Genomic DNA, 25,622 nt, shown 5'->3' with positions numbered 1-25,622 from the left:
ACAAAGACTGTCTGCCGCCAGTGTGTCAGTCCAAGCATGGACAGGGTGGTCAAATATTGGTACCTGAGCATTTTACAGAAGAATAAACCCTACTGACCTACATGTAAACCTTAGAAAAATGTCAATTGGGCACATCATTCCTTTATTGCTACAATTCTACTGCTATTTAGATCATTTTAGAGGACCAAGAACACTGTTAGAGAGTGGAATATATGAGACCATTCACACATAAAAACTCCACACAAGTTACAGGTGCTCTGCTCCAAAACTGAATTATACCCACACAAGTCATATTATAGTCGTAGCTATTTAAGTGCCCCTATACAACAAAACTTCACAGCTATTGGTGTGTGTGTGTGTGTATGTGTGGGGGGTGGGGGGTGGGGTTGGGGGGAGAGGGTTCAATTATATGGAAATATCCCTGCAGAATGGGCCAGCAAAGGTAAATATTTGGTGGGTGTGTGATAGTAATGTGAAAACCAAACAGCCATTTTCACACCAGATTACTGAGTATTTGGTTGTAAATCTGGGGAACAGCAGCTGAAAAGCCGAGTCTCTATTGATCCACACGCAGGCTGAACAGGTACACACAGCCCCGTCACTATCTGCACACCACAGCCTTACTGATCAGTAATCACCCACTTTAGTGGCCAAATGCTGGTAGAAAATGCTTCCACACCCGTGCTACAATGCATAGGTCTTAATTTTTTTATACTTTCTCCCTGATTTCACTAAAATACCTATTTTCCAGACCATTAAAGTTATTTTCAATGAAACTAGATGATATAAGAGTGACTTGAATTATTTTTAATAAAATTGAAGTTCTATACAACCTTGGTTACAATATATAGAGGCTAAAAGATGAATGGTGACATTTAAGTTTAGCAAGCAGATATGTAGAGTTTATTATCATATATTCTTACATATGTATCTCCAGCCGTTCAAGGGAAGGTTTGCCAGCAACCTGCGGATGGTCGTTGGTTTCCCCCTGGCTCTGCCCGGCTTCCTCCCTCCATAGTGCTGGATGTTGTTGTATAAGTGAAATATTCTTGAGTACGGTGTAAAACACAAATTAAGTAAATAAATAAATACATAGTTTTGAATCAAAATCGAACTGTTGAACTCCTGAAGAACTGGATTCACTAATGAATACATTAAAGGTATTCAACAAAAATGCATACATTTCAAGTCTGATAAGAGAAAGATACATCAAATCTGTACATTCCATGGAAGGCAGAGCAAGAAAATAGGCTGTTTTCCAGGAACACATGTCTGCTAGTTAGGTACAAATCAATGCAAACAGCACTCGATGAATTGATTCACCAGGCCCAGGAATGTGGAACGGAATATACACGATTTCCCTGTCAAAAAAACAAAAAACCCCACCCCCTTTAACAATGAAATACCGCCAAAAGTCTGACGATTGCAGACATGAAAGTGTGCCAAGATCAACACATTGCCTCATCAGCATATGTAGCGTACTAACAAGCCAGGTTGTGATAAGCCTTCTCTCATGGAGAACAGACGATATACACACAAGATGACTGCTGCACAGCGTCAAATACCAGAAGCTCCCTTTAAGCCAGAGACAAGAAGGCAGATTGGACATCAACTGCTCTTTTATCTCTAACCCATTGATCCAGAACAACAATAAACAGTGTACGGGGATCAGGCCATTCTGTAACCTATGTTATATTGTCTCGAGATACTATTTCAGATTTGTTCACAAGAATGGTTCTGTGTTTACGACCCTTGTGTCAAGGAACTGCTGAGGTTTTATGCATTGTAACAACTGCTTCCGGATTGTCACCAAACTAGCTAAAGGATTAACACCAAACCTGCAGACAGGCTTGTTGCAAACTCGATCAATATAACATGACAAGGTTCAGACTTCACCGAAAAACATGTATATTAAAGTCTTCACTGTCTTAGATAAAGTATTTTAATCTCTTAGAGATTTTGTTTCTTAACATGTATGAGATTAAGTTTTCATCCCTGCACTCGATGGCCGCGCTACCCTAGGGATCAGTGAAAACTAGGGAGCAATGTGGCAAAAATTGGTGTGGTATCATTCGCCTGTGTTCTCAATCAGCACGTCCTGGCTGCACAGTGCAAAGTCTGGCAGGGTCTGCATGGGTGTGGAAAACACTGCTCCAGATGTACACCTTTGGCACCACCAAACAGAGGAACAGCGCAGCCAATCAACACAGCCTCATAGCATTTCAGAGAGAATCGCTACCAAACAAATTAAGTCATTTGTCCAAACAATGCTGTTCTGTGCAAGACAGCAATGTTTCCTCGGCAATTTAAACAGTGGAAATACAATATCCAGGCACCAGCTAAAAATTATCTGTACATAACACATATATACACTTATAAACCACACATGGCCATCATCTGTATTTTGGAACACACCAAATGACTACCATTATTTTTCATTTACTGACAACCTGAATTTGATGATTTGTTGATTGCATAATATTTTTTCACCTGGCAAATGGTAGATGTCTTAACATAGTGCTGCATGTGGGTAAGAAATGAGCATCAATTTTTAACTTATGCTGGGCTCATATCATCGATTAATATCTAAATCTGTTGATTCTTGAGAATGCTTGAAGAAAATCTAATACTTTAGTACATAGAGGCATTTAAGTTTTTAAGACTTCACATTTTCACCTCACTAATCAGCAATGCAGGCAAACACTCTGGTATGGGTTTTTACAAATGACAGGTGTTGAGCTAAGCCAGTTTAACTGAACCTGGCTTCTCCAAATCCATCCTTAAGCATTCCTGCCACTTTGGATGAGTCTATGTTATGTGGGAAATGTAACCGGTCTCTTGCCAAAGGTTTGGCTCATCACTCTTAACGTTGTTAATTGAAGGCTATTTAGCTTTTGTGTCAGAAACGAGCATGTAACTGGCAGTTGTTGTGGTTCTTTACACAGACGCTCGACTGAGAGACTATACCAAACGACTGACAATTGGTATGTTCTCATTGTTTCCACTCCATTATGTAATCAGCAGCAGCTGAACTTCCAGCAGGCAAAGACAAGTGGATTATTTTCCTCACTGGTACATTGACTGAATGCTCTCGCTGTTTTTCCAGCTCTAACACACAAGGCCACACTGAGACAGCAGATAATGGATGGCAAAACAAGCCGTAGATAAGCTCAAGTCTACAGCATTCCCAGGCTTCACAAAATCTCCGTAAGAAACTCTCGGGTTCATTCCTAGAGATGTTATGGCTGACTGTTCTAACATTACAAAAAAAAAATAAATCAAAAAAAAAATCTAACAAGCTATCCTTGCAGGCTTTCATTGAATTTTAGCCTGTTTGTCACTCCACAAAAAAGCCCGTCTACTAACCTTGATCCCCAATTTGTCCTCTTTATCTTGAACTTTCGATCGTTCTCGCTGATAACAATATCATCTTTGTACCACTTGTACCGAGGTAGCGGATCGCCGGTGATTTCGCAGCTGATCTTCACTGCCTCATCCCTGTATTTCGTGAAGTTTTTCATGGGAAAGTCCACTCTGACATATCCATCCTGTTTGTATATGCTACCTTCTGAAATCACAAAAAAAAAGAAGGGAAAAAAACCATTAGAATACGCAGATTTCTCCATGGTTATAAACCAAAGAAATGAATAACACTTTACAAACCACACTAAGTCATCTTTACTTCCTGTACAGAGGAGAATGTTGGGAATTACATGAAATAGCTGTCCCAATGTTACATATCAAATATCCTACTCTTTCACCATGGCAGTTTTATAAGTCACCAACTGCCTCGTCTTCTCTCTGTTGTCATGGGCTTTTTGGTTAAACTTTTTTCACATTCTAGTCTTCAGTACTAACCCAGCAGGATTTGTCTCCTGGGTCACCCACAAAGGCTGAAGTGTCACCAATACATTGGAATTCCACAAAAAAGTTTTAAATTGGAGATTTTATCATTTTTTCTTAGGACAGCTGAACTCTGTATTCCCTGACCACATTTATCAAGAAACCTCACTCTCCCTCCATCACCCCACATCTTTTTTCCCCAACCCTCACCCTCATATGGGTGCCTTATGTTGCTCAATGAAAGACACTCTTCACAAAGAAAAATTATATTTGCACAGGCTCTAAATTTAATTCTGTGTTACGTCTTGGGACATTTTATTAAGGCCAGCAAACTCCATGTGGATCTACTTGGCACGGCAGGAACTAGCATCAGCATCAGAAACAAGATACTAGAGCAAGATAATTAAATCGGGTCCCAAAGATCGCATCTCTGGTCTCCTGTCCATAATCACATGTATTTTTTGTTCTAATTTTTCACTGTTAACCATAATATTGAACAGGAATTTGCTTAATTAAGTTCCCAGTGGTTACCCTAACCTGTCAATCTTGACATGAGAGGAGAGAAAAAAGTCCCAATTACCCAGCCGCCCCAAAAAAGTGCCCCAAATTGAACGACAGGTGCTTTCTGGCACGCGATCCTCAGAGACGTCCATTCTGACAACAATTTGAAACAATGGGTGGGCGAGATGTTAAACCTTGTCAATTTTAAGGCTCAGTTTAAAGTTCTTTGTGTTAAGATAACATCTCAATTTGAGGGCAACTGGATGTGTAATAGCTTAAAAGGAAGAGTAACACTGGCCCAATGTATCAGACCCATGAACATAATTAGACATGACAACGTTCTTTCTTGTGCTAAAAACTATGTCAAAAACAGGAAAGTGGGGGTTTCCATTACCCGTGCAGCACACAAATATTCGCTAATTACCCAGCTATATCAGCCTAGTCACAGATGGTGAGTTTTACATGAATATTTATTACCATATGCTGGTAAACAGTTATGAATAATGAAAGAGCTCGCTAAAAGTAAAAGTGACCCAATGTCATTCATACACTGATTTATATACTTATTTATTTATCTGACTTGTGTTTTACGCCGTACTCAAGAACATTTCACTTATACGATAACGGCCAGCATAATAGTGGGAGGAAACCGGGCAGAGCCCGAGGGAAACTAACAACCATCCACAGGTTGCTGTCAGACCTTTCCACGTACGACCGGAGAGGAAGCCAGTATGAGCTGGACTTGAACTCACAGCCACCGCATTGGTGAGAGGTATCCGAGTCATTGTGTTGCTAACCCCCTTGGCCACGGAGGCCCCTTATTTATACACATTTACATGTCTATGAGCATGTATTCCATTGGTTGCTCACAATGCACTGCAGAACACTTCACATAATCAATGACAATCAAGTTATTTGGTATAGGAGTTATTCTCACAATCTTTACTAATAGTGTTGAAGACAGACGCAACAAAGTCCCGTTAAGATTTCTATCCACGAGGGTTTAGATACTATCTTGTACTTTTACACCATAGAAAGCAGCATAGCACACACTCAGTTCCAACAGCAGCTAGAAATTAGGCTCTAACAGGGTGAAGATGGACCCCATACCGTGTGAAGATTCTCATCAAAATGAGCTAAACTGGCCGCAGGATGAGACTCAGCTGTTCCAGGCCACAAGTGGGTTCAATTTGGCCGGTGCTTTACGATTCTCGGCACCAGCCTATGTGCTCAAAACTTAGGTATATCAACACCTTCACCTCAAATGTTACACTCAGAGATGACTAATTACCACCTGGCAACAGTTACCTTTACTTGGATGTTGCTAAATACGTGGTTCTATTTTGAACGGTCAGAACAGAGTCAAAGGTATATAACATACATACAGATGTCTCTATGCCAACAAAGCAACTAAATACAGCTTAAAAGTGACCTGTTCAATATTCACTCCCAACAAGGTAGATGTACTGACAAAGTATAAAATGTATCAAAATTCAAATGTTTCTGATACATTTCCATTTGCATTGTTGTAATGTGATTGTACTGTATGCTAAATCCAATGACAACACAGCATTTTGATTCTAGAGCAGTGAAGTCTGACAATATGCAACTACAATTTACCTTGCCTGGTTCTGCTTAAGTCCTGGCTCCAGGGTGAATGTATGTTGATTTGTGTATTTACATGAACAGTTAAAATAAAACCCTTACTGAGGTAAACTGAATAAGTAGACTTCACCAACGTACGGTTTCGCTCTCCATGCTCTAAGTACGACTTTCATCATATTTATTCACGAAACAGGCTGCAAATCTTCCAGGTTCTACCACTTGTCACTTTTCTGTATATACATAGTATTTTATGACACACCTCTCTACCAACATCACCAAAAAGCAAACCAGCTGCCTTTGACCCCAAAGGTCAGGGTTCACTGAGGAAAAGCACTCTCCAGACCTCAAGGTGACAGGTCATATGTTGTTTTAACTTCCTCAATACTTTTTTTAAACTGGAGTTTGAAAATGTGGTTAAAATTGAAGTGATATTTTGACACAGTCACCATGTGACAGCTAGCTGTTGACACAGCTTTAATAGTGATCCGTTCCTCCTGACCCACAAAAAGCAGGCTTCATGGGAGTTGGTGTCCACCATGACGGTGCATAATGTCCAAACCAGATCACAGCCAACCAGGGGGAAAATTGCTACCACCATAATACACCAAGAAACTGTTGTAAATGTGGGCCATTTGAGGGAGTGGCGTTTGGAGGGTAGTTTTGATGGTCCATACATGTGCACTAACTGGAAAAGCCTGACAGTCTATTTTAACAGATCTCTGAAAATTGGATACTTACATTTAAATTTAATTTTGTCTATATTTTTACATCACTGTTTTCATTTTTTTTTTCATTTCAACTAGCTTTAAGGAAGTTTTAATCAAAAAGTTGCTTGAAATGATGAAATGAAAGTCTCTTGGAGAAAAGCATTTCATTCTGTTATGTGGGCCATAAAATTTTTTTAATCAAAAACATAACCCTTCCACACATGGACTATGTTAATAAGTGAGTCACTCCAGTGTACAGACCAATACTATAAGAATGTATCAAGATTTTACCCTTATTTTTTTATATATTTTTTGTTGTACTATCAATCCGCATTAATTTTATGCATGATGACAGGTGTATGTCATCTTTGACATGTACATGTATAGCCAAATGTGTGCATTTACCATCCAAGTGTTCAGGGCCATTAACTCTTGTGAAAGTCGACCAACACCTATAAACCTAGCCAAAAAACATTAGCGTCAACTTGACGTCAACTTGGCCTTTTGAGAGGACACTTTTTTTGCCCATCTTGGAAATATTGCCAGAAAAGTGACCAAAAAAAGTCACAAAGTTTATTTGGATCTGGAGTCAGTAAAATTCCTGAAGTCAAAGTGATTGGGTTGAGCTTGGACTAATAAGCCTGAATAAACACAATTAATGGTAAGAAAAACAAACTTTGAAAATAAGCTTCCAATCAAAGTTAACATTGCCCACAGCTGCAGACCTGGTGTTATCAAACTTCAGTAGAAAATGATTGGAGTTCTTTTCCACAAGCATGCTTTTCCATGCACCTCAACCAAACGTTCACACTGGTTCCACATGCATATAAGTAAGGAGCCAATTTTCTCACTCAAAATAAATACCCGACTGATAATCAAAATGCATGCAGCCAATCCCTGATGGTTGGTTGGTGGCAAACATGTCTTCAAAGTAATTGGCCCTTGAAAAAAAGAATTCACACCACATGCACCTAAAGTTGTCTTCACACAGCGAGATTTTGAAATAAACTTATAGGGAATGTGCTATTTCACTTGACAAAACACAGTCCAAACGCAGATTTATGAAGTCTTACACTCTATTCAAATGGTCAAACTTGACATGTTGATACAACAAATCACACTGTATGAATTAACACAGATTTTGCCAACTGATTCACTGACTGACTGAATTATTTTTTGGTTAGTTTATTCAGGCACCTATTTGTCATAATACACTGATCAGATGTCACCAACTCGATGATTCCATAGAAAATCAGTCATTGCCAACAGAATCAACTACAGTATTATTAGATCTGCCAAATTACTGTTTCAACAGGAAATGGATCCAGTAATACATGCCAATATCCACTGACAGTATTATCATCAATCACATAAGTGCTTTTGTCACTATGGGGCCTCCGTGGCTCAGTTGGCTAGCGCGTTAGCCCAGCGTAATGACCCAGGAGTCTTTCATCAATACGGTCGCTAAGAGTTCAAGTCCAGCTCATGCTGGCTTCCTCTGCAGTTGGTAGTGGGTCCCCCCCTGGTTCTGCACGGTTTCCTCCTGCCATAATGCTGGCCTTCATCTTATAAGTGAAATATTCTTGAGTACGGTGTAAAACACCAATCAAACAAATAAATAAGTAAATAAATGCTTTTGTCACTGTGTCCAACAATATAGCCCCATGATGACTTGTAATATCATCATCATCTGCCACATATGCTTTAGTTGTCAGTGCGTCCAGCAGTCCTACTCACTGTGACGTGTGGTATCATTAGATGTAACAGGTATCAGTGTACTTACCTATGTGTTGAGCACTACCAATACTTGCTAGTGCATGATGAGTTATAGTAGTCTCCTACTATAATAGAGTTTGGGCCAAAGTTCTCCAGCAATACTAGCCACTATTACCAGCAGCGTTCATATCAGTATTTGAAACACTGTGTCTACTCTCTTCGATATGTGGTATGATTCGATTCTCAGATCTGCCCCATCAATGAATGTACCAATGTGCTGAGCAATGCTAACCATGCTTTATACATTATACTACTATCAACAATACTAGCCTCTATAGCCAACAGTATTATGTACCTGTGTATTTCATTAATTAATACACACCGTGCAATACCGTATTCAGATCTACATGAAAACCAACTGTGTTTTGTCAAGTATTTTTTATTTCAGAGTTTTATCAATAAGATCAATACATGTAAGTGATCTGAATGCATGCTGCCATCAACATCAAACAAAACATCACAGAATGCTTATTAAATCCTTACATTTGGACTGAACTGTATTACATCACTTTATGAGGAGCTATCATAAAAAAATTTTTAAAAAATGCAATTTAGCATTTGTTTAATCCAAGCACTGACTGGACAGAAAAATAAACAAACATCCCTTCATAAAATATTTAGAAAGCAACTTTTTCAAGTTCAAAAAGAAATAAACAACAGAGCTTCTAAGCTGCAATTTTACAAAAAAAGCAAGTTGAAAAAATGAACTGAAATGACAAATGGCCTATGATTCATCGGACACAGAATGCAAGGGGGAGGGTCGTAAATAAGCTGTAAGTCCTCATACATGAACATAATAAATTTATCCCACAGCCAATGCAGGAAGCTGTTAGTGACATCCTATGGTTAACACTGCTGATTTATGGCCTGTGAATTGTGTACCGTACTGCCTAAGTTAACAGCAAACCTTTGAGAATTCAAGTGAGAACAATAAACTCGCCCAGATGATACACATGGCATCCTAGCTTTCTGTTGAAATCCAAATCTTTAATTATTTCCATTATTTTTAATTTGAAGTAATGGCACGATACAGACAACTCTTAATTTCCATCCCAGAAATCCTGCGAGGACACCAAACTGAATTTTCATATTACATATTCTGCTGATCTTCACAAACATCAGCACACTGACAGTCTTTTGACTCTCTAGGAAAAAAATACTGCTTTAAACCTACGTTCTATTTCCATTAGGTCCTTTTGTTAGACAACTTAGTAAATTTAGATTCATGTCTTCATCAAAATGAAGCAAAAAAAAAAAAAATCCTTATTGACAAAAACAAAAGATAGCGAGAAATTAGCAAGACAATGGTGAAAACAAAGACTGATTACTTGTTGCAGTTTGAAGGATTAGAGGATGTAAGGTAAGCAATGTGAGTGAATGAGGCAGGCGATGTGAGTGAGGTGAGCGATGTGTAGCTGGCTGCTATAAAAGCTCCGATTTAGTCGGCTATCACCTGTGGAATGACACTCCTCATACATCACAGCCTATCAACGCCCCATCAGTGCTGCCATCAGATTCCTATCTCTGTTAAATCATCTATAATACGGAGCTAAGCTTAAAACCAGACTTACACATTTGTATGAAGGGATGTCTGCTTTAGCTCCTCCAGACCATATAGACCTCCAAACTATTAATTTATACCCCGACAAAACTGGTGTTATTTCTACTATTAAAACTGCTAGGATGATGATATATGGATAAATAACTGTTACCTGCATCAAAGGTCAACCGGGGGCCAGGATTAAAGTGGCCAACGCCCATATGAATCAAACCTCTTAGGACATAAAAAATATATTTCTCTTGAAAGTTTAAAGTTAGTACACTAATTCTTTACTGCAGAACAATGTACCAACCACAATTTGAGTTATTCCCTGTTCTGAGTTTGGATCTCAAAGCACTTGCAATTTATGACTTAATCAACTCTTAATTAAGCTGCCTGATGAATATGAGCCCTGGCATATATATATACATACAACCAACACGATATTATGATTTAAACCTCACCATGATTTTCCTGTAAAGGCTTTTATAATGCACGACATATTATTTCAGTGGATTAGAGCTCTGTGATCCAATTCATGCAACACTGCATGAAATTTGTTCAAAAATAATAAACTTTTAATTAGTCTCCTGTATGGCTACTTTTATTCCTATATCCTCATCTGTCCCAGACCACAATGAGTTAATACAATCAATATTCTCTCTGGCTGTTGGCTTACCCCACATTGGCTTAAGAAGTATAGTTAGCGCTGGTAAATTACCCTGAGTAAATTCATTCTACATACACTACTGTAACTTCAAATGCTTCCCAGATGAAGATGAAGATTTAATAAAGAACAATGAATAGATAATCTGTCTGGGTAATATGATGTTATCCTACTCCTAGCTGTAGATAAGTCACTTCAGCTCTCCCCTACCCCCCCTTTCTCCCCCAACAAAACCTATCCCCTGGGGGTTAAACAGACTAGTACAGCTCCACTCACCATACATATGGTCAGCCTAAGGACCATTTAATTGGTCAAGCTAACAGTATCAGTCAGGCCTGATGGTCAGTGCATGTCCAGAGGCTGGAAGTTGTCAGTCAATGGAGATCTAATCTTAACAGAGGCCAGTCCAATTAATTTGTACAGAACTGAGTAAACAAAGTTCAGTGATAGTCAGCCTTCAGACATCAGTCCCATCAGAGCAGCTAGCTCATCTGAATCAGTTCACATGAGGCCAGACTTTGTAAGTTATAACCCAAATCATCAGCATCCAAACCTTAATAGTAGCCACTAAGCACTTACAGAAGGAATAACCCTTGTAGATAAGCTGTAGAATGTATGGCTCTATATCCCCATAACCTCTAATCTACAGCAGATTAAGCCGGGGTCATGAGTCCCCCTTGAGGGCACAAGGCAGTAAACTTCAGAAACTGGGCAACATACTGTAGCTTTGAAAGAATTCAAGGGATTTAATTAAAATATCACTTCTGGATAACTTAACTTAACAAATCTTTTGATGGTAAAAGTGATGTGTGCTTAATAAAAGCCAATAATAATTAATCAACATTTCTCATCAACCTGCATCCATTGTGTATATTTAGGTGGTCAATAATTCAGCACGCTGTCTTATTAATTGACAATTTGGGGAAAAAAATAACACTAAAATTTTGCCTTATGTAGAAACTGCTTCTGTGATTTTTTTTATATACAATAAACTTCAGGTCAATAATACATGTATATGTTTTCATTTGCATAAACTCATAAAAAAACATTTCTTCAAAGTTATAACTATTAATAATTACTGCTTGTATGATGTGTGATTTTGAGGAAAATGTCATGAGAGACTAACAATCAGTTACTATTGGCCTGAGCCTTTAAGAGCTGTTACAATGATTATTCCCAAGATATCTAGTTTTATTAAATACACTAAACACCCGATGGTAATTTTTTTGTTCATTTGGGAAACAGGCATACAGGTCAACAGGGAACTCAATCAGGATAAAACATTTTTCCTCCGATATTCCTAATAATGGAGATGTTAGACCGGAAGGCAGACTGAATAGAACCCAAAGGCAGGTGTCCAGTTGATTGTTACCTGTCGGGTTCATAAGGCACCTGTGTACCTTGGAGAGGCTGTCATCAGACCATAATGATCAGTCACTGACCACTGCTGCACTCTCCCACTCTTGCTGCACAAAAGACCCCCTCCGGCCATTGTTTGCTCTCTTATGTCAGACTAACCCTTTCTGTCCCTTTCATCTGAGCCAGCTATTAGAGCAGTCCTCTTTAGCACACTTAATTGATGTACAGTCCTGAAGTGTGTCTGACATGCTCCATCAACCCTAACCTTTAAGTCTTCCTTACACAGAAGGCTTCCCACAGAGTTACTAGTGAGATTACCCACCAAATCAGGGCTGTCCCTAATAATTTACATACACCAGTGTAAGCTTTAATGGCCAAAAGGTACCCATTTAACTTCAAGCCAGAAACAAAGTCTGACACCGTTAAAGTGACCAGCTTGCCACTTACTGTCACTGTCCCTTTTTTATTACCTAAGCTTATGTTCTGTCACTTTGCCAAGATATTCACGTACATCATGCACAAACTCTAGAGGGCAAAACTGTCTGGTTTCAATGAAATCACTTTAAAAGAAACCTAAACCTTTTTGACAAGAGAATAAATACTGAAACATCATAATTTGTACAGACAAGGAGTCTTCGTGGCCACACAAGATGACTCTGACGAAAATCCTGTATACAAAATGTACTCATGTCCTCAGGTGCATTTATCAGTAATTTATTTGATTTTTACACCAAACCAGAAAGTCCCCTTTCAGCCAGAACTTGACAAAGACTTTTTTTCTATGCTTTTTAGTCATCAGCCAAAGTAGGAAAGTGCTCCAAACGTTTGGTTTCAAAGCCGTCTGGGATGTTTTGAAGTTGCATCACTTCAACAACCATTGGTCCGTGCCAGAGGCTGAGGTAATCCAGGTGTTGTAGAGATAAACACAGGACAAGTGCTTCCTGAAAATCTCCCTGATTCTTCCACCAAACCTAATGTCTCCATTAACAGCTGCTTGCACAAGTCCTTCGCTTACCCTATGTTCCAGCAGTATGCGGCTGTTTGGTGAGAGCCAGCTCTAACTCTCAACTCTGTAATTGCCTTTCAAACTTCCATCGTTAATGATTTACAAACCTGCCTTGTTTGTTTATGTGCAATCAGTCGACCGCCAAACACTACAAGCCTGAGCCACTTCCTTGCAAGTCCCTGCGTATTCCTTTCCCTATAAAAGCCATTTACCTTTAACGAACGAAAGGGGGCAGGTGGGAAAGCTAACAACTCATACAAGAACTTTCATTGTATATCTGACACCAGGGAAGGAGTGCCGCTTAGAAAGCAGAGAAGAGGTTTAAAAGGAGATCAAACTAGCCAAGCTAAATTTCCTGTGTTGACTAAACAAAACAGTGGCAACTTCAAGACTGGAGCAACCTTTGCAAACTTTTATCTAAACACAGAGGCATAGTTCAGCTGCCAAAAAAGACAGGCACTAGTGACCGCGTGAAGATAAGGCTGTTAACAAGGCTCACTTGACTCTGTCTATCTTCTGTCATTTGGTTCGGAAATGTTGCAGCTACGAAAAGCATTTCGACCTGAGAAACTTTTCTTCAAGTACCTGTAGGAGCACTTTAACCATTGTGGATGGGATTGGATTACTGATGGTTTCTGGATTGGAATAGGAACTTAACCAATTGATGCAGAATTACTGTCACTCTTAAAGTGACCAGTAAATCGGATACCAGATCTGAAGTCAGAGTGTAAGACCGACCTTGACTGGTGTCTTGTTAAGACTGTCCACTGTCTCTAAAGGAGAGCAGAGTGGGAAAAGAGCAGAGGAGAATACAGAGTGAAAGGAATGGGCACGCTGGGGATCTGGTCACAGTGGTATGAAGTTATGCTAAACATAGGGCTCAGAAAACATCCCAGTGCTGTTTGGAGAAGGCCTGGAACAATAAACCAGTCCAAAGGAAGCTGGTATGGGACTGTCTCCAAATATACCATAGATCCCCTAAACACTAACCACTTCAACCACACAAGTCTCCTGAAAAACACCCGCTCCATCTCGAAAAACATCACAGATAAACTCAATTACTCATCCATTTTACTGGGAAAATATCCCGCTTTCATCACAGCTGATTCAAAAGAAATATCATTTGATTTCTTCAAGATCAAAAAAAAAAAAAAAAATATGAATACCATTTAAATATAGAATGCATCAATATGTTATAGCAAAAGTGCATGTATTTAATGAGTAAAGTCAGTATATCAAGATTTTGTCTACCAACCAGCTAAAAAAAACAACATTCCATCTGGATATATGTTTCCGAGCTGCTTACCTAACTGTGCCTGCATTCCTCTCAATCTGGTTACAATACAAGACAGCACACCTTGCTTCCAGGGACGCAAAAATATACAGACAGTAGAAACTGTAATCTATTACCACATTGGCAGGATGCGCCAACATTCAACACTCTTTATTTCTCAATTCAATCCTGTTTTTGTTGTTCCGTATTTACACAAATTTTGAGTCATTCGGTATGGCAGATATAGGATGGTAGGAAATTGGTCTGTTGTTCAGAAATCCGCCTTAGTCCGTGTTGTGTAAGTCTGAGGATGAATGGTGGTAAACAAACAGTAGCTGGATAGGCCCGTGAGTTGACACTAAGCCATTTCAGGCTTAGGGATGGTGTCTTTCCCACACTGATAGTATCACCTTAAGCAAACCCCATAGTCAAGAAGAGAAAAAAAAAACACAAGAAAAAAACCCCAAGAATCTAGATAGCTAAGTAAAACTGAGATGTCACATCTTTAAAACTTGCAAATAAATATATCCCACAACATTCTTTAACAGGAATCCTTGGACTAAAAAACTGGTGACTTTCAAGTGCAATTTACACTAGGCCTGAAAGTTATGGGCACGTAACCATAATGGACCCTCTATTGAAGAAACAGTAACAAACTATCACTTGTTTGGTATGATGACAAACTCTTGAGCAATGTCTCTTTATAAAATGCTAAACTGTGTTAAACAATCTAACTTTATGATTCCAATTAACCAGCATGATACAGGGACTGAGCGGTGTTCTCTAGTCTGTGACAGCTTGTTGATTCTTAGCGCTTAACTGTAGTGGGGCGCTGGCAGTTGACACTAAATATGTTTAGCAAGTTATAAACTGTTAGTCATTACTTATGACACTTCAGTTAAGTTGACAATAGGGGATTAGGGCTGGTCTGCTGAGGTACCCAGGGGGAGATATTGGCCCTGCGTGACAAGCACTACTCCTTAACAACTAGCTTGGCTTTATCAATTTTCTGATAACAGGATTAACTGTTATCTCTCAATTACTCTATTGCTTGTATCAGTGAGAACCGATTACATATCCACTCCAGCCAAAATAAACTGTCTTACATTCTTCAAAAGAAAAAAAAATCCCATAGGTACTAAATGCTTTTTGAAAAAAACTCACTTGTCAAGAAAAAGGATTTGCTAACTACACATTGTAATGAAGTGCCACTGTAATTAGTACTCACACACAGGAACCTGTTCATTTTACAAAGCTAGGTGGATGTCATATGTTGGATTAACTGTTTAATGAAGTGATCTATTCTAACCTCACACCATGTGCTGAAGACAAAGGGGATTATATCTAAGCAAAACCACTTTTTTTGTGCCACAATATTAGTTTTAATCTGAAGAAATATATCACGTTCCAGAAAAAATAATCCGACAAAGTACACCCAACTGAGTATGATTCCTCTTACGGAATTCATGTATGCTGAAACATGAAATTAGAGATTTCTTCTACTATGGCCTTACAGCACATTATCTGCTGATCTTCTATCCCAATCCCATTACAATGCCCACAATAAAGATTTATCAGTAATCAAACCAACTGACATTCTGTTTCCTGACAGACCTTCACGGAAACTTTGTAATCTGATCAGAGACTTCATGGTTAAACAGTCCCAGTATTTCTTTGGTTACAAAAATGCGCCCACAGCTCTCAGGTAAGCTTTCAAAAGCATCAAAAGACTTGCATGGCAATGCCCTTTTGGTTAGCCGGACGTAAGAAGAAAGGGCTAACAAGCAACGTGCAGTAACTGTTGTTAAGGTAGACTAATCAATGACTGCTGCAGCTGTAGAGTGCAGTCGCAGATTACCTGTCCACATCACCTGTAAACAGGCAGCTGCCTCTAATTAAGGTTCTGCTCAGGTGTGCTGAAGTCCCAATGTCAACAAGTTAGCAAATGACTCAAAGAGAAACACAGTCACAAACCAACAGCTTCCTCCTTATTATTCTTGCTCAGCACACAAATGCATAATCACAACAAAGATGTCATTTTTCTTTTATAATACAACACACCATTCATATTTTGTTGCAAACTTATAAATAAAAGGTATATATTCAATAAACATGTATATGCAACAATCGAATGAGCTATAAAAAAAAAAAAAAAACCAGATCCTGTGTCAATAATTCATCCACCTTTTCAGTACAAATATCTATATTCAAATACCTGAGAACATCAGCAATTTTACTCCGTTTTGAAATAACGATGAATGAATAATTTTATGACATGTCACAGACTTGCTTAGTCCTCAATGAGACAAATATTACTATATCCCACACCAGCTCTACAGTACTAACGAAAGGATTTGAACGCAATGAAATTGATTTTCCAATCCCTAAATGATGAAGAATAACATACATACATGCAACACGAAAAGAAAATAATTCAAAACAGCTTACCTTTTGTAGTGTCTGTTGGTAATAAGTCAAATCCTGGCATGTCATCAAAATCTCTGAAGAGATAAGAGAAAGGTAATATAAGTAAAAAGGTAAGACATCCCAGGTGTAACCTTGTTGGTCCTTCCATCCTGCTCCACTCAGGTGAAGTGACTGACTGGCCGCTGGGGGGATAGAACTCAGTCTGTATATAGCAGCTCTGTGATTGGTACCATGTAGATTTTACCTGTGGCACTCCTGCCTGTTCAGTGCCACAGCTGTTCTTCACAGTGTTCACAGTTCTGCCCTTCTGATGGCAGTGACCACAGAGCACCCAGCACACTCACACCTATAAACACCCCAGGAAGAGTTGTGTGCAGAAAGGGGGGGAGGAAGGGGTTGTTAACTCCACAAGGGGGTTACGTAACAATGCTGTACACACAGCAGCCTGCAGTATAACTGAAGGTAGAGTAAGCCTGATGCAATTGTTAAGCTTTGCCGCGCCGAGGACTGGTAAGCTCTTCCGTAAACTGTAAACTAAAAGGATGTCGCCTCTGGTGTGGCACACACAGCCTCTGCTGGCTTGCTTCTCTGTTCCAACCAGCTGGCCCTATACCACTAACCCATCTGCTCTTACACTCATCTAAACATTGTATCCCAGTGGTCAGTAGATCTAATTGACCAGTCATTTGGTCAGTCTGGTACAGACTGCAGGACTTAACATATTAAGAACTGGTCATTTTCAGAGGTAACTGTGGGTAAATAATGACTGGCTGGTTTTCGGGGTGAGCTGGACTGGCATTGGCCATTCTGACACACTCCTTGAACCCCCTTAATAAAAGCTTTGCAGCAGGGTTGCTGTAGTATCCTGCTGTGCCAGTCTATACACTGACAGCCTGCAGTCCTCGCCCTGCCATAGGCCTGGTTACAAGTGACCAGGCTGGTGCTGGTGTTGGAGCTATAGTTACAGTCTTACACCATTTGGAAGCATTACATACAGAACCTGGAGAAAGCACTGCTGTTTGCCAGGCACACCAGACCCAACTCTGACTTGAGATCTTGGACAAACTTGGATCACAAAGTGCAGAGTGAGAGCCAGAAAGTAAGATAAACAATTCAGCCTGTGTAAACAGGGACCCCCAAAGTCAAGAATGTTTAATCAGCCCCAGAGAGACATGGTGTAAGACTGGGCAATGGTCAGTCCAGTTGGTTTGGCCAGACCAGAGCATTGGAGCTTTCACAGAGACAGTAGCCTTCAGCTAAAGCAAACTTTACTGGGTGGGTGGGGTGGGGTTGGTGTGTAGTGGATAAGGGCTTTCTGTGAAGCTATCGCTAGTTAAGTCATCAGAGTTTACATTCAGCATTCCACCCAGGTGACATCCCACTCTGCCACAGGGTTAAATCAGCGATATTTATACATGCCAAATTCTGCTAGGTAAAGCGGACTGCATGGGCCCCTGGCAGAGGGGGCCAAAACCGCTGTGCTGTTGCTGTCAGCCCATAAAGATGTGTGACCTAGATGAAGTGGGCCATGTGTATGTGGCAGTCTTTAATAAAGATTCTTATCTGGTCTTCACAAGCATTCTCTCCAATAACAGTTTACATCACTATTGTCCCACACTGTTAACAGTGTTCCTCTGACAGGCCAGGAAAAGCCTAGCCTGTCTGGAGATTGCGTAACACAACATTAATGAATCTGAATGGATGGTATTATACACATCACAGTGTGTAGATCGCCAGCATGCAACCATGACCCTTTCTGATGGCTCAATCTAAAGCAATTAGTCTCTGATAAAGACATTTGTGCCACTGCGCATTTTAACCCACGTACAATGCATAGTGCTTATGGATTCAAAATGTGTTCAAGTTTTATGGTCACAACATCACAAGTCCCACCTACATTTGCTCAAAGTTTTATGGTCACAACATCACAAGTCCCACCTACATTTGGTCAAGTTTTATGGTCAAATGATTATGAGTCCCACCTAGATCTCATTTTACCACATAAGCAAAGTATTATGTTCAAGTTTTATGGACAATTTAAATAAATATGGGTTCCACCTTAAGAACCTGCATTTTCACACATATCCAAAGTGTATTTTTTATGGATACAAGATGTGTTAAAGGTTCACAGATAATCCAAATAACTGTGAATTGTCCTTCTAGACAAAACACATTACTCATAAATCCAAGTGTGTTTTCTGTAGTGACAGTTATCTGTTTACTAACACTTTCATTCCTTTCATTTTCATAAATTGAAAATTTTCAAAGATAGCTTATCAGTAAAATAAATAAATAAAAGCACTACGAAACAAACTTTTTTTGTTAAAATTTGTTACAAAATGTGTTCAAGTTTTATAGATACTTCAAATAATTGTACATGTACTCAGAGTTTCCTTGCTGACAAAATTATCCATTATTCATACATGTACATCATAGTATATATTCTACAAAAACTGTTATCCTTTTACTAACACTTTAAATGAAACTTTCAAAGATAACATATCAAAAAAAAAAAATAAATAAATAAAAACTCCAGGAAATGCACTTTGAGTACTTGATAAACCTACAAGGAATCAAAGATTACTCAACTCCAAATGAATTCAATGTTCCTGTATTACAGTAATATGATAAGAGGGTTTGATGATATTTAACATCTTAAGTGTCTCATTTCTGTGTGGTCTGAAGCCCATGGCTATATGGGCTTCCCAGAGATCCTGATGGAAGAAAGGTTCAAGACTTATCATGGCAGATCTAACTCTCTGGAAACACAGTGAAGTAGCTGATGGCTGGAATGTTGGTTATTCCTTCAGCCCTGCACCGTTATATTTCTTAAGTATACATGGATGATAGCTTGCTGCCACAAACCATACATTTCCATCTATCTATATTTTCTGGGAGGTTGCCTCAATCTGCTATATACAGTCCACCCAAGGGTGAGACGAAAACATAAACAATCTACCCCTCCAAAATAACAATTAGCAAACCTACAAAAGGCTTCCCAGATGCCTGGCTGTAGTCAGCCTGACTGATCTGTTTATATAAACACCTCTAGAACACCACTTGGTGAGTAATCCCATTCTCTGTGCACAATACTGTAATCAGTAGTGTGTTTGTGACTATTGTGTAGCAGCTGTCATAGGGTCAGGAGTTAATCTAGATAATCCCCCTTAATCCCCTGACTGAGGTCTCACACCTAAATGGCTGACAGAGTGGTACAGTCTTGATTTGACATGAATACTTGTGTGACATCTTGACTCATGTTCTGTAGGAAAACAACTTAATACTACTTAAATATACGAATGGTATAAAGCTTTACAAAGCATTTTCAATTTTTTTTAACATTTGCTCATAAATCAAAAAACTCAAAACATATTTTAACTGCTCTGCTAAGAAAATGGTGCTGTGTGAAGTTCAATGGAATGAAAAACTATTTCGAAAAAAAAAAAGAATCTTTCTAAATATAATTAATTTAAAAAGTTCAAAAATTCAGCTTTGGAAAACATAAAAGGGTTTATTTATGATCATTAGCAATATCGTTACACAAAGTTCACCACAAAAGGCTTCCACCCATGAAAGAAAATGATTTTCAAGGTCATTGAGAAACCTAACTGCTTTCCAGCACTTTCAATGGTCATTCAATTAGATAACAAACCTTCAAGTGGACTCAATTACATGTATACTAGGTATCAACTGATTTTGACAATAATTCAGTATGGTATTTAACATTGAAAAATAGAAATATAATCTTTTTCAAGGATTTTCCAGGTCTTGAAAATGTGTTATTTGAAAACAAATTTCAAATACTTTCAAAGGTTTTAAAGACCAAATGTAACCCAATGTACAATAAGTATGCATTATTTCTTTAGAAGAAATCTGGATTCTGGGAGAGTCAGATAAAGATATTAAAAGTGTACTCCAGAGATTTGTTACTAGCAGTATCACCCACTCTTCCCTTAAGCTTCCCCCTTCCCCACTCAACCTTCTCTCCCTGCCCCCACCAAAAGGCTACATGTACATCTCTGGGCTAAGACTGATTTATCCCCACCTGAACAGTTCCACCTGTTCCTAATTTACGCCTCCCCCTGAGCTGGAGGATGGGCTTAACTGAGTCTACAAACTATCCATCACTTCAGGCCACTGGAAATGCAGTCAGGCCCCATACAGAGGGGAGGCTGGGGCCCAAACAGCAGGTAGATTTATCCTTCACAGCTATCCCCATAAAACCTCCCGGAGAGAGATGCTCATACCTGACCATGCTTAAGATGTCTTAACCCTAAGTACTCTAACACACCTGTTTCCCTTATTCCAATAAAACATTTTTTTTCTTAGAACTTGAAATGTGAAAACCTAGCTAGGACCAGTTGTTAAAAAATGCACACTGTATTTGGCTGGCTTTATAGCCATTATAGCTTGCACTAAAGATCTGTATCTAGCGCATTACAAAAACACACACAGGATATGAAAGTGCATGCTGGTAATTTTCTGTATTTCACCTGAAGTTTGCAATGTAAAATGCACTTTCACAAGATTAGAAAGGACTTAATAAGATACAAGCACCAAAAATTTTCTGACAAGAAATTAATCAAACTTTACAAAAAAAAAAACTCTTAAGTGGCCAGATGACATGTAAGAATCAACCAGAGTGAAGCAAAATGTGCCATCGGAAAAGTGGTAAACTTTAGGTGAATTTAGTGCACCTGTACAGTTACTGTGAGTTGATTTTTCATGCACTTTTTACGCATACAGGCACATATTTATGTGATTCTTCATACATTTTTTACACACACAGGCACATATATATGTGATTCTTCCTACACTTTTTACACATACAGGCACATATATATGTGATTCTTCCTACACTTTTTACACATACAGGCACATATATACGTGATTCTCCATACACTTTTTACACATACAGGCACATATATATGTGATTCTTCATACACTTTTTACACATACAGGCACATATTTATGCCAAATGCACCTGTAACTGAACATACAGTATCCTCACTGTGACAGTACCAATAAACTGCAATGTCATATGGAGAAAACAAAAAGGAAATTTAATGTCACACTGCAAATTTGAGAGCAAACAAAATTACCCAAAAATATGAATGATTAATGATTTAAAACTATTTTGCTGTTCACTTTTCAAATGATGTACAGATAATAAAAAGGATGGAAAAAACACACACAGGATACTGACTAATGTTGAAATTACATCTGCTATTCCAGGACAATTCCACTGTTTTTTTTTTTTGGAAATAACGGTGAACAGATCATATGTGGAGTGCTCAAAAAAAGAGGTCAATATTGACCCATATCCCATCACTTCTACATGTATGTACATATGCTCCATGTATCAATAATACAGCTCCATGTGCTTTCCTCTGGAAACCTTACTTAACCAAACAATACTGCTGTTATTCAAGTAAGCATGAATCCCCTGGCACCCTGTGTCTGTCAGGGCATATATAACAGGGAGCAAGCCTTATTTAAAAGTAATTACACAGTCAGCCAGCATAAAATGTTTCCATGGTGAAAGGCAATCGTGTGTTGATGGTATGTCACTGAGTGGCTGGCTGGGAGGGGGAGGGGGCATCAGAGGCTAAGACTGGACTGTGAGACAGACCATGGCTTACAGGGTTCTCAACTTTCACAGTTCCATGCTCCATCAGCCTGTTATGTTCAACCTCTTTAATCTGACACAGTCTGACCATTTTGCTTGACCAGTCCAGACAGCTACTGGTTACCCTGGAGTGCACACCTATTTAAGACTCAAACCATGCACGCTGGGAAAAAAATTCCAAACCAAATTAAGTGACCATTTTCTGCGCATTTCATTTGTCCAGCAGAATAAGGTTGTAACTATCGCTCCAAGCAAAGAGTGTGACTTTACAACAGTGGGAGTATGGAATAACATGAAATGCTTTCATTACTTTAGAAGCGGATTATAGGGTTGGAAGGTACTCCAGTAATTACAGGAGCATGAAGTAAACAAAACACACCAGGGACCAGTCTAAACAACACACCATGAGCCATTCATGGGAGGAAATAATAGCCTGAAATGCTTCCAGACACAGGAGAATGACTGGAATAATGCAATGAGCCGACTCTCCAGGGGTTCAGCTGTATCCATCAGAGCAGAAAAAGAGTCCAATCAACAAGGGCTTGAGAAACCATCATTCTTACCTCCCTTGTTCTGTATCAGTTTCTTTCCCCAGTGATTCCCAACATAGTTTGAGCGAATTGTCCTGACCAGCATTAGCCATCATAGATATCTGATGTAGTGAGTGGGCAGATTCTTGATTTGATGGCAACATACCACATCAAATTTAAGAGGATTTGAAAGATAAGTAAACACAGCACCAACAAGCCTGAACCAAGCCACTTTTAAATGCCACAAAGCTCTTCTGTTTCAAGCAGTCTTCTTCTGATGCAGAGTGCCATACAGTGCGAATATGGTGTATATATAGCCAGTTATCAGTTTAACGTACCATTAAACAATCAGTACTTTATAAACACACATACATCTTCAGCCAGAAGCATGTCAGAATTCAGATACTGCAAGTTGTAAATCTTTCACTACAAACTTTTTATTTATCACGTTTATATATAAATCCAAGCAAATCTGACTAAAAGCGAACATATTTACAAGTGCAACACAAATGTTTTAATGTTAACTTCAGGGTTCAATGTAAGGCCGCACGGACACGCTATAGCTATCAGTGCAAGTTCCACCAGTTTTAGACAGCAATGTTCTCTTTCATACACAATTTGATATAGGCTTAAAAGCGCATATATACATCCTGTCATGCAATATGTACATACCAGTACCAATAACTCATAGCTGTTTCCTACAGCGAAATATAAGAACCCTGCGTGTTATACTGGAATAGCTGTCAGAATTAGCTAACTTCCACCAGTTTTGAGCTACAATATTTCCTGTTATGCACAATTTGTTCGTGGCCTAAGGGTAGATATGATGTCATGCTGTGTTACATGGAAATAATTCTTCTGCTTTCCCACAGGGTGATATAAACCATAAGCATTACAGGATTAACTCTCACAACCAATTTCCACCAAAAACTTCTGTTTTGTGCAACCCTATTTTCTGTTATGCACACTTTGTTAGAGGCTTTAAGGTGGATATGAACTCTGTCATGCAGCGACACACAGCAATAATTCTTGTACACCTTGAGCATGATAGGAATAACAGCACACCAAAATCAAGCCACTAGCATATCTCTAGCTCCTTGGTATCTGTCTTCTAGCACTACATTATATTCATACCACTGATTTAGCATTTCTCCTCAGAGATTGTTATGCCTGTGGCATTTTGTCGTTCACAATTTCTTCAAGGCTTAATGGCAGATTCACATTCTGCTGTACTGATTTACACACAGCAACATGACAATGATTCCTCTGCTTATGGCATCCTATAATATTTTGAATCTTGTTTGTTAAATGAATGCCTATCAGAACTAATTAGAACTGATTACACCAGTTCTGGGTTACTATATTTTCTACCATACATGATTTGATTGTGACTTATAGGTAAGATATACACTCTGCCATGTGATGTTGCACTGGCAATAATTCCACCGTTTCCTTCAGTGAAACACACAGGCCTCGTACATCACATACATGTTTATCAGAGTTTAACCTCTAGAATCTTGTATCACAGACAATATTACAGGTTTAAACGTAGATTTACACTCTGTCATGCAGTATTACATGTGCAGGCCAATAATTCTTCCACTTCCAATAGCCTGGCCTTGATATTTTGTATCTTCTGTGTGTACAGAAATGGGAATATCAGAACCAACTTCCACCAGTTTGGGGCTACAATGTTTTCTGTCATACATAGTTTGTTCGAGTCTCGGAGGTAGATATAAACTCCGTCATGCAATGTTACCATATGCAATAATTCTTCTGTATCCCACAGCAAAATACTCTCTATCCTGTGCATTAGATGAATGGCTAATTGACATTAAGGCTTCCAGACATAGACTTTGTCGGAGCCATTATTCAGTCTAGGTGACCTTTTGTTCGTGCTCCTGCGATACTGTGTGTAGTCTGCTGAATCCAGTCCCATCTGGACGATAGATTATGTCTCATCCCTTGTAAAATATAATTACTGGACAAATATGACCGGACAAACCCTGGCCTAACTAGGGTAGAAAGGGTGTAATTGCATCAGTCAGAATTAGGTTGTCTTGTCTCCGTCAGGCCTTATGGCTTCAGACATGCTGTCTTTGTCTTATTGCAGTCGAGCAGAACAAGACCAGCAAAAGTCAACGAAGATGAAATTATTGGTTTAAATAAAGACTGGCCAATGCTGTTCAAATAAGACCCTCATTGGATTAAAGGCACTTCTGTGCGTTCCCCATGAGGGCCTCATCAATAGGTTGTAATTAGCCTGTGTAGCACAGTAACCAGCCATGTAACCCTTATAGAAAAAAGGGGCCTCTTGACAGTACAATGTCCAGTCAGGTGCCTTCTTGAGGGGCACAATGGTGTTGCCAGTTACTGGACCGTGGCTTGACCAGTCCTCATGCCTGTCTGATCAATGGCTACACTCTACTAACCAGTGTCCACTTCACTGCAGTTTCCACATCTGGAACAAGACGACTTCCCTGCTACCAATTTGGTGTCAACACAACCCATCAGTGACATTAAAAGTTCAAAATGTCACAACCCTTGTTAACCAGTGCTTCATTGCATCCATCCTGCCCTCTATGTCAGTGACAGAATGCATGTTCTGTAAAAAAAAAAATATCCTTAAAACATCAAGGAACATTTTGCTTGAAATTACTCCTCCAGTAATTTTTTTGTTTCCAGCACGCAGTTAAGTAAGTTAATTTTCCAACCTTTTAATCAATTAAACTACAGCCTAATTTGACAAAATTTAATGA

The 25,622-nt window shown here is 39.1% G+C and overlaps 1 protein-coding gene across 3 annotated transcripts in view; it reads right to left on the bottom strand.

The window, feature by feature from the left end:
- LOC135471826 (inactive tyrosine-protein kinase transmembrane receptor ROR1-like) overlaps positions 1–25,622 on the bottom strand; it is an 87,380-nt gene that overhangs the window by 11,950 nt on the left and 49,808 nt on the right. For 2 of the 3 annotated variants that reach the window (XM_064751195.1, XM_064751194.1), the window contains exons 4-5: positions 16,726–16,778; positions 3,367–3,568 (exon numbers count right to left, since the gene is read on the bottom strand). In XM_064751195.1, coding sequence (XP_064607265.1) covers positions 3,367–3,568; positions 16,726–16,778 — 255 coding nt within the window. The remainder of the gene's footprint in view (positions 1–3,366; positions 3,569–16,725; positions 16,779–25,622) is intronic. The other variant, XM_064751196.1, reaches the window with a different exon arrangement.

Source organism: Liolophura sinensis, chromosome 7 (assembly GCF_032854445.1).
Source record: "Liolophura sinensis isolate JHLJ2023 chromosome 7, CUHK_Ljap_v2, whole genome shotgun sequence".
NCBI classification, from domain to species: domain Eukaryota; kingdom Metazoa; phylum Mollusca; class Polyplacophora; order Chitonida; family Chitonidae; genus Liolophura; species Liolophura sinensis.
Note: the sequence above shows the minus strand (reverse complement) of the source record. Positions and strands in the feature narration are given on the sequence as shown.